This window comes from Suricata suricatta, chromosome 12 (assembly GCF_006229205.1).
Source record: "Suricata suricatta isolate VVHF042 chromosome 12, meerkat_22Aug2017_6uvM2_HiC, whole genome shotgun sequence".
Taxonomy (NCBI): Eukaryota; Metazoa; Chordata; class Mammalia; order Carnivora; family Herpestidae; genus Suricata; species Suricata suricatta.
This window is the reverse complement of record NC_043711.1, coordinates 707,625-717,622: the sequence shown is the minus strand read 5'-3', so window position 1 is coordinate 717,622 and position 9,998 is coordinate 707,625. Positions and strand designations below refer to the sequence as shown.

The window sequence follows — 9,998 nt, the reverse complement described above, 5'->3', positions numbered from 1 at the left end:
GGCCCAGGAGCGCGCTCCCTGGGACAGAATGGTTCGGCCGCCTTCGTGTTTTGCAAGCTGGCGTCTCAACAGTCAAGAAGAGCACGTGGTTCAGTGGACACTCGGCTCGCGGGCTCAGTGAACAACTGAGGTGACGGCCACATTGGGGGGCGGGGGGCGGCCACCGGAGAGTCACTGCGGCCTCGCACCCGGGCGGGCCGTCCTCTGTGCCACAGCCTCGCCTGTGCGATGAGGGGCGGCCGGCAGCCTCCCGGGGGGCTGTGGTCCCCGCCAGGCGCGGCCCCACGGACCAGATTCCTGCGGGGGCCACGGCGACCCGCTGCCGAGGGAGCCGCTCGCAGAAGCGCCCACGGTCCACCTACCAGAAGCGCCTGCTTCTCTTTGCAGTCGAAGTGCTTCAGCCTCCGGAGAGACACGGTGATGCTGGAAGGAGACGGCAGGGTCAGCGCGCCGTCACCACCCGGCGGGAGGAAACGCCTCCCTCTCCTCTGCTGAGAGCAGGCGGGGCCGCAGGCACCCCCGCGGGGGACCAGCAGGCCCCGAAGGGACCCCTAGGGGACGCGGCCGAGGCTGCCCGTGGGGAGTGGAAACCAGAGGCCAGCTCTACACGTTCGCCTCCAAGATGTGTTTCCAAAGTGTCCTTTGAGCAGAAGGGGACGTTCATGTGCGTTTTCATCTGGGGACTGAGGACCCATAGAGGCTGACCAGACAACCGAGCAAATGGTGAAACCCAGGGAGGCAGGTCCTTGGCTCACAGCACCTGCGGCGACCAGACCACAGTCCAGTCTGGGGGACGGGCGGGACTCAAGGGGTGTCTGGGCCCCGTTTCCAAGCCGGCAGACAGAACCTGGCCACCTGGACTGCCTGACAGCCCCTCCAAACAGCCTCTGTCTGGACTCTTCCTCCGGGAGCTGGACCGCAGGGCCCTCCCCAGCCGGCGCCCCCGAGCCGGCAGGCCTTCACCCGGGAAGCATCTGCAGGGAGCGGACAGCTGGGTTACCCTCTCCCTTTGGGGTCCATGTGCCCCTCGATGAAGAGCACGCTGGCCTTCTTGTCTCTTCGCCGGATGCTCTTGACCTGTTGGCAAAGTCGAGAAAATAAAGCATCAAGCACCCAGGAGAGGCCGCAGGTCTGAAACAGCCTCCTGACGCGGTCCAAGGTCCAGTGCTCGCGGCGGGGCGGGACCACGCGGGCTTTGCGTTCTTCTCTCTCGTGAGACCGAGAGCGAAGCCTGCCACCACCAACCACCTGGTGTGGGACACGTGACCCTCCCCCGGCCCCGCAGGGCAAGCTCACCCTCATCTTCAGGATGAGAAACTTGAGCGAAGGGACTGGGGACCAGCTGAGGACATGGGAGCCGGGGGCTTGATTTCGACCAGCCCCCCCCACCCCTGGCGCCACCTGCGCATGTGCTCGGGCCACGCGGTTCCACCCACATGTGAACCGCGCCTGCCGCTGCGGCGGCCCCATCCCAGGGGGCCACGCCCACCGCGCCGGGAGTGTCTCCGGACTCCCGTAAACACCTTATTACATGTCACGGCCTCTGACAACTAGCATCACAGAGTCCTGTCTACACCACAGGGGCACACAGGAGGATACAGGATGGAAGGACGAAGAGCCAGGATGTTGCCTCCACCCAGAAAGTACGCTGACAGCGCACACGGGAAGCCCGGAGCTCGCCGCGCCTGGGCCCGACACAACCTCAAGCATCTCGACGCTCCGGAGGGAGGGTCTCAAGTGCACATCAGAAATGAGCAAATGGCACCCGTCCTTTCCGGCAGGTTTTCGCAAGCCTGCCTGGCAGAGATTGGACCCAGGACCCTCACGCTCAACTGCACCCAGATGCTCAAACTCCTCTGGCTGGGGCAGACGTCTCCAGAAACCCTGCTCGTAATTAGAAGCCATCGGTTTCTCCCAGGAGGCGTATCTGCCGAGGTCCAGAGGGCAAGCCCGGTGGGCGGGCGGGGGCGGGGGTGGGTGCTGTGGCGCCTCGGGGCGGCCCCTGCTCACCACTGCCGGCCAGAAGGGGTACTTCTGGTGTTTCAGCCAGACCAGCATGCCGACTTCGAACGAACGTGGTTCTAGAATCAAGAAGAAACAAAGACAAAAAGAACACTGAGTCAGTTCCCAATGATGCGCCAAACTCAACGGCTTTCGAGAAAACAACTGCACGCGCTCCGGCCAGAGGCCCGGCGGTTCGAAGGGCTTTTCACAGCAGCGCCGGCCGCGCGCCTGCCCCGAGCCTGAGAGCTGGTTTCTTCACGGGACAACGTGCCCTGGTCACGCAGGTGGTGACAGGGGAGACCCTGGTATGCAGGGAGCCTTTCCCGCGTTTACCACTTCTCTGTAAGTCTCAAATTCTTCCAAACTGGAACATTTTGTAAAAAGTATAGCATAGAAACCCCAACACGAGAACCCAATTCCTAGGAAGCTCATCAGTCTGAAAAACGGGGCTCTTAAAAGGCAAAAAAATAAAAATTGAAAAAAAAATAAATAAGTTACCAAAATCATCATTTGGTAACTCCGTATTCACGAACAAAATTTGTCAAGATTTCCAACCCCCAGCGGCCAAACTGCAGAGCGGATACACGACCGGACGCTAAGCGATCAGGGAACCGACCCCCGCAGACACAAGGCTGTTCTTCCCCGCGGAGCCGCCTCAGTGACCGGGGCGCCAGGCCCACAGATGGGCAGACGGCCGGCAGCCATCTGGAGAGAAGCACTCAGTCTGAAAGAGTCGTCAGGGCCCCAGAGGGCACAGACAGGTCCCAGGAAACACCCAGACACGGGCCAGGCCGCCGGGGGACCGGGACCAGACCACGTCAGACGGAAGCACAACACAAGGCCGAGAACAAACCGCCGTCTCTCGGGCTGCAGCCCCGCCTCCCCCAGCGGCTGAGAGGAAGGTGCCCTGAGGAAGAAGACACAGTGTCCCTACTCGGCCCAGTGGGCTGTGCCCTGCTCCCCGGAGCCCAGCCCGCAGTCACCTCCCGGGAACGCTCCCCACAGGAGATAACTGACGGTGGGGGAGGGTCAGTAACACACCGTCGCCGGAGGAGTCACGGGAAGTCAGTGTGGAAATGCACACTCGTCCAGTTGCCAAGTGATAAAAGGAAACCGCACGGCCCCCGGGCAGCATGTGCCGTCGGGTGGGAAACAGCCGCGTCACAAGAGCGCATCGTGCACGGCGGCCTCTTGGGGTGCGGGGGTGGGGGACCTTAAAGGACAAGCCCCCCCCCCCCCTTCCAGGTACCAATTCTGAGACATCTGTGAATCCATTAGTTTTTTCAGGACAAAAGGGCTAAAAAATACCAACTACATTAAAACGGACAGCTCAGGGGCAAGCCTGGGCACGAAATCCGTCTAAATGATTCATTCCAGGAACCACACTGGTCTGCTGCTGGTTGTCGGTTCAGGATCCTGGGTCGGCGTCTCTGAACCTTCCACAGAGGCCCCGGGCACCCCTGCACACGGTTTGCTGGTGCCCATGACACGTGGTGGGGGCTGGGGCTCCGCACCTCGGGGAGGCCCCCGCCTCTCTGGACACACGTGCAAACGCCAGCCCCAGCGGTCCCGAGGCGGCGCTGGGCCACCCCCGAACGGTGGCGACGGACCCGTCTCTCCACTCGGCTGTCCTTCCTTCCCACGGAGGGGACGGGACGACACATAAAGGGAGCAGCGAGCTGGCGGCGAGGGCCGGCCTGCCTCCTCCCAGGAGTCCCTCTCCCCTTTGCGTGCTTGTCCCCAAGGCAGAGCGCGCCCCCGGCCTTACCGTGGTACAGCAGGATTCGGGGGGGCTCCTCGTCGTCGTCGTCCTCCTCCAGCACGGGAGGCTCGGGCTCGGACCCCGCGGACGCCCCGGGAGAGCGACGGTCTGCCAACAACGCCAGAGCAGACTCTCATCATTCCCATCCCAGGGACTCGTCCCAAGAAAAACATGTCCTGATCCGTGACCACAAATGCAAAGATCTAAGATCCCGTGTCACACACGTTCACACTGCCAAACAGGGTTCACTTTGACTAACGTACATTTAAAAGAAAAACAAGCAGGAGGCAGAGGGCGAGGGAGGGGGAGGGCTCTCCCGTCTCCGTGAAAGGCCGGCACACAAAGCGGCGCTCTGGGCTCGGGCAAGGGGAACGACCGACCGGGCGGAGAGGACGCGGGGTCGAGGGTCCCAAGGTGCCAGACCATGGAGAGGCGGCTGCTTCTCGATCCGCATCCCGGACACCGGGACCCCGCAACATAAAGACAGAAGGAGCCGCAGTGCGTGACTGCAGACACACAGGGCCTTCCTGGGAATTCTCAGCACGCCGGGAGCCCAGGGGAGCCCAGGGGCGCCTGGGCGGCCAGTCGGTCCAGCGTCCAACCTCGGCTCAGGTCATGATCTCACGGTTCGTGGGTTTTGGCCCCACGCTGGGCTCTGTGCTGACAGTACAGACCCTGCTTGGGATTTTGCGTCTCCCTCTTTCCGCCCCTTCCCTGCTCTCTCTCTAAGATAAATAAATGTAGGGGAAACAGAGGTCGGGAGCCTGCCGGGGGAGCGGATCACTTCCGAGGCTCCCGGCCGGTCAGCGGCAGTGTGCTAGTTTCGCAGGATCGACCGTCAGGTCGCGGGGCCTGGGGTGCAGCGCAGCCTTCCTCCAGCACCCCGAACCTTCTCCGGCTCAGAACAAAACTGAAGACGCGAGAACACGGGAAGAGCTGGGCTAACTGCGAGCCGGCGGAGGGACTGCCAGAAAGGAGCTGAGAAATCCTGCCCTGCACCTATTTTGATTGACTCTCCCGAGGCTCTGGTGAGCTGCACCGGGAGCCGGCCCCACTCGGGCCTCGGGGGACCCCGGGGGACCCCGACCCGCCCTCCGCCGGCGCGAGGCTATTCCCGGCCACAGACCTTGGGCTTCCTCCGCCAGGACTCGAAGATCTTCCGTGTCCTCTGTGGGTGCCTGGGGGGCAGGCGGGCGCAGTCTGGCAGCGCTGCGCAGGGTCATGCATTTCCTGGGCCCCTGCCTGGAGGACACCGCTTCCCCCGGCTCCAGCTGCGTCGTGGGTGGCCTCTGGTCAGCATCGGTGCACAGCCGCTTGGCAGGGCGGCCGTGGGCGTCTGGGCAGGCTGGGGGCACGGCGGGGCTGCGCACACGCAAACTAGGGGCTCGTCCTCCGGCCCACGGCCCCTCCTCCTTCACTCGGGGGGGTGAGCCGGGGCTGCCCGGGCTGCTTTTCTCGTCGTCTCCCTCCGAGAGCGAAGGCGCGCTCCGACCCATGCTGGGCTCCCGGGCTGAGCCCCTCCCCGGCTTACTGGGGGTCGTCCGGCTTGCACAGCACATTCTGGACCCACTGCTGCCCCGAGAACCACCTCCAGCTGGCGGGGCAGCCCAGGCTCGTGGGCTTCCGCTTTTCCCAAGCAACTTCTTGTGGTCCGCTTTGCACCTGGAGTCCTCTTCACAAGTGGGGGAACCTGACAGCCTTGGGTGGACACGCTCCCTCCTCTCGGGTCCAGATCTGCCCGGCACAGCCTCCCGGAGGCAAGAAGAGCCGGCGTCACAGAGCAAGGAAGCCAGTCCCGGGGGCCTCTCTCGTGCGCGCGGAGCAGGTCCTTCTCCCCCCGAAGGGCCTTCCGGAGGCGGAGCAGCGCCCCCGCCCAGCGCGTCCAGGGCCACTCGAAGGGAGCGTCTGTAGGTCAGCTCCTCCAGGGCTTCGGCGGGACCCTCGTGCTGGGCGGCTGCAAGGACGAGAAGCAGACAAAGCCTGGTGACCACCGAGCACGGCCACGGCCACGCAAGCCCCGCACAAGGTCCGTGGTGGCTGTCACACCTGAAGGGAGGTCTTCCCCGAAGGGGGCCCAGGCCACAAAACAACATCTATTGTTCAGGGCCGCGGGGGGCTCTGCTTTTCCACAAACAAACCGGCTGACCCTAACCTGCCTGGGTTACAAAGATAAATCCCTGCAGGCTCCCCAACAATAGAGCCGGCAGACCCAGCAAACCATGCTCAGGCGCTTCCCGCTTCCCCAGATCGGCTCAGCCTCACGACTGCAAACTCCATCAGGGTCAAGAAAAAGCCTTGCCAACTCCATAAAGAACTCGGCCGGCACTGTGTCCTTGGGGGGTGGTGGCAGTGAGGGACAGCCCGTGAAAGGGACCCACTGTGGGCTGCTAAGTTTTCTGTCCTTTGCATGGGCGCTTCGAAGCCAGAAAAGAGCATCAGGAGCCTGGAGATTTCAGCCTGGCCTCCCAGAGGCAGTGGTTCTGTTTCTTCATTCCGACACACAGGCCGGGACTACTGATCTGAACAAGACGACGGCTGCGATACCACAACTCAGCGGGCACCGCGCCTACCACCACCGTGTTCTCCCCGGTTCGTGTTAAAAGCTCCTACAGATAGCCGGCCCCCGACACGATCTGAACAAGTGACCAGGAGCGTCTGACAGGCGACGGCCCGCCTGCCTAAGATATGCCGGGGGCTGCCGCGTGGGACAAAAGACACAGAAAAGCGGACCCTATTTCGTAAACACCCCTGGAAGGACTCCCGGTCTTTTCACAAGACAAACAGCTCCTGGTGCAGGGGTGCGCGGCCCCGCTCGCAGGCGAGGAGACCCCTCTGCTCCGCCTGCCGAGATGCTGCCAGGGAGGCGGGCAATGGGCCCAGCGCCGGCTCGGGCGCCCCCACCTAGGACAGGCGAAGGGGGGGTGGCGGCCTCCCACCTCCGACCGGCCTCGCCCCCACTCAGGAGGGCACTGGCACACGAGGGGTGTCCAAAGGGAGCTGGTCACACAGTCCTCTCTTCTGGGAGCCCGGCTACAGGATCTAAATACGCAACCCACTGCTCTCAAGCCCCAGGTAGAGAAGAGAGCAACGCCAAGGCCATTTCTGCAATCTTACTATGGGGTGGGGGCAGGGGGAGGAGAAAGCACGCGTCTTCCCCCCTCTCCTCATGGAGGCAAACGCGCCCCGAGTCTTATTCTTATATGCACTGGAGGCCACGGGTGTGACCGGCAGATCCCAAGGCTCGCAGCCGGCCGCGCCGGGGTCGGTTCCGGGGCCGGCTCTGTAAGGGTTTAAGGAAGTAGATCTGTTTGCTTCCCCTCCTGCAGCTCAGCGCTCCCTGGAAAGAGGGGTCTTTCCACCCTCCCACACTGACCCTTTGTTACTTAGCCGCGCTCTTACCCAACGCCGAAGCGATCCGCTCGATGTGAGCCGTCCGCAGGGTCTCCGCCTCCGTGCTCCTCACCTCAATTCTGCGGGGACAGAAACGCCATTAGCCGCTACCAGCCAAGACCACAGACGGTTTCAACCGTGTTTTTCTTTAGAAGACAAAAGAATTAAATTCACTTTCTTCCTGCTCAACCTTCCACTTAAACCAAAAGTCTTGGCCAACTAGGAATTCGTGTGCCTGAGGTTAGAGGCAGTAAGCACGCTGGTGAACGTGCTCTTTCCGCCTTTTTTCCCTTTTAAGACAGAAAAGGTCGGCTGGATTTAAGAGTAAAAATGAACTCAAATTGTGACTTGTAGGAGGCAAATCCAACTTTAAACTACACAAATAACTCCTTTGTTAGACTTTCAGAGTAGAAGATAATGTCACTAAAAGCTGTTTACAGCCCAGCAGGTGTGTTTTAGTTTAAAAAGATGCGCTTTCCTTTTAAACTCGAGTATTCAATTTATTCAATTACTTTCCCAGCCGCAGGGGAAGCGTGAGCTGGGGACTAAGCAAGCTTAGGAGGCAGCTCTGAAGAGGGAAGGGGACCTGGGGGAGCTGGAACCAGAGGACGAGGTTTTAGTCTCTTTGAATTGGGAATTTTTCCGTTCGACACAGCAGTGCCACGATCCTGCGTGACTCGGGCATTGTAATCATTCTGGGCAATATTTTGTTCCTCCGTCGCTAGAGAACGAAGAGAAGGACGCTGCCACGTAGCCACGTATTTGCCGTCTGAATGCTAAATAATAGCTTCTCTTTAGACGGACAGGCTGAAACAGGGCACGCCTCAAAACTGGCGGGCCTGCACACGGTTTCTGAGAAAAAGACACGCGAGTCTGTGGGAAGGAGACACCCGCGTGGCCCCCGCAGGAGCCGCCCCGCGCGGTCGCGTGCTGGTCCTGCTGGTCCTGCGCCGCTGTCTCCCGCACTGAGTGCTTCGTATCATCTTCCATCTCCACGCGGCCACACCGAAACCAGCGTCTGCCTCTTACGAGTACTGCAGCGCAAGTCAGTCACGATAACTAAAGACTTAGTAAACGCTTAAGAGTTTTTCACTTTTTTTGGGGGGGGCGGGTTACAGTATAAGAAATCCCATTCAGAAAAAAAAATAAAATAAAAAAATAAAGCCCACAACACTTAACTTTTCATCTAGGGAGAGTATTTGAACACTTAGAAAAAATTCCTTTTTTCTCTTATTTTTTGTTGACATCTCCGTTCTGGCCAAAACCTATATTTAAAAAAAAACAAAGCAAAAAACAAAAACAAAAAACCCTTGTTACTAAGACACAAAAACAGCTGACACAAAGCAGCACTGGGCGGCAGGAGCCCTTAACTCTTAAACCATACAACCCCAGGACCTCAGCAACCCCCTGCGGAACCCGCCCTTTTGCAGGTGGGGAGACCAAGGCCCTCGAGGGCAGGGGCAGTGCCAGGCAGGCAGCAGGACGGCTGCCCCAGCCTCAGCCCTCTCCCTATCACGCTGCTAGAAAGCCTCCCAGGGGCACTCCCATTATTTACTATCACAGGGCCCCGTTCCAGATATTTCCTGGAATTTCATACTGCCATTTTAAATGCCTTTTTAAAGCGAAGTCTGTTAATTTTCTTAAGTGTAGGAAAAAAAGACACTTCTGGAAGTGTAACCTTGAAAGTACCAGACCAGAACCCCATTAACCGGGGAAGGAGGATCCGTGCCAAGAGATCCGAGCACCAACTGCTTGGGCTCAATTATTTCACCGAAGGAACTCCTAGCTGCCTCCTGATAAAGATTTTACTTGTCACTTAAAAGTCATTTCTAATTCCTGAAATTACGGCACAACGGCTGTCACCTTTGCAGGCCATAATCGCTTTTTCCATCTGCAGAGGACATACTTGGCGTCCGTCATGACTTGGACTCATGGGGCAGGGGTAATGATTTGGCACAAAGTACTCGAAGGTCTGACGCGACGTGCCCCTGCAACAAAATTTGCACAGTGGTTCGTGGACGCGGCCGCCTGCCGCGCTAGCAACAGACTCAAGGGCAAGGGTTGCTGGGGCTGCTCCTCGAGGGACTGGGGGGCCGTTCTGGGATCCTGCGCGGAGATGCTCATCGTGGAGAAGAAATGACTGGCCTGGGTACCTAGGGAGGCGCCTGCGTTTCTCTTAAGAAATAAAACGCAGCCGCCGCCGCCGCCCCCCACCCCCGGGGTCTGCGGCTCGTGTCTAAGAGGCTCCGGAGCGACTCCGCCGGGCGCTGAAGGCCTGCCTCCCCCCGCTCCGCAGGAGCGCGCCTGGAACAAAGCTTTCGACCCTCCCCCGTTCGGGGAGTAAACAGTTGCCCCCAGTTGCAAAAAACTAAAACGGGAGGAAACGACCGCTCCTTCTTCGCCCGCACTGGCCCTGGAAGGACGGGGACAGCTGCGGGCCGCTCGTCACCGCAGGGGACACACGGGCCTGGCCGCGGATGCAGAGCAGAGGGGCCTCCCTCGCGCACAGAGGGGCGCAGGCGGCGGGTGAGGGCGGCTGCAGACTGGGTTCCGGGAAGGGACGAGGGACACACGCAGCCGATGCGGGGCCGCGGTGAACGGAGGAGGGGGCGAACGCGGCGGGGGCCCGCTCAAAGCCCCGGAGGGGCCTCCTTTCAGGGTTCGGCCCTCCCCCCAGTCCCCGCCAGCCGACCGCGGGCCACAGGGCTCACCGGGCGGCCGGCCTCCCCAGCGCGGCGTCCCTGAGCGCCGAGCACTAAGCGGAGGAAGAGGAGGCCGCGGCGGCCCAACGGCGTCGGCACCCGAGCCTCCCCAGCCGCCGCCCGCGCCCGCGCTCACCGCC

The 9,998-nt window shown here is 61.0% G+C and overlaps 1 protein-coding gene across 2 annotated transcripts in view; it reads right to left on the bottom strand.

Annotated features, from left to right (window-relative positions):
- PWWP3A (PWWP domain containing 3A, DNA repair factor) overlaps positions 1 to 9,992 on the bottom strand; it is a 15,463-nt gene extending 5,471 nt beyond the window's left edge. Inside the window, exons 1-9 of one of the 2 annotated variants that reach the window (XM_029917448.1) lie at positions 9,868 to 9,992; positions 9,020 to 9,144; positions 8,336 to 8,421; positions 7,166 to 7,236; positions 4,893 to 5,720; positions 3,773 to 3,874; positions 2,011 to 2,081; positions 1,001 to 1,077; positions 363 to 423 (exon numbers count right to left, since the gene is read on the bottom strand). In XM_029917448.1, the coding sequence (XP_029773308.1) occupies positions 363 to 423; positions 1,001 to 1,077; positions 2,011 to 2,081; positions 3,773 to 3,874; positions 4,893 to 5,720; positions 7,166 to 7,236; positions 8,336 to 8,421; positions 9,020 to 9,076 (1,353 nt within the window). In that variant the 5' untranslated portion in view covers positions 9,077 to 9,144; positions 9,868 to 9,992. Of the gene's footprint in view, positions 1 to 362; positions 424 to 1,000; positions 1,078 to 2,010; positions 2,082 to 3,772; positions 3,875 to 4,892; positions 5,721 to 7,165; positions 7,237 to 8,335; positions 8,422 to 9,019; positions 9,145 to 9,867 lie in introns of those variants that run through there. The other variant, XM_029917449.1, reaches the window with a different exon arrangement.
- Positions 9,993 to 9,998: the final 6 nt, after the last annotated feature.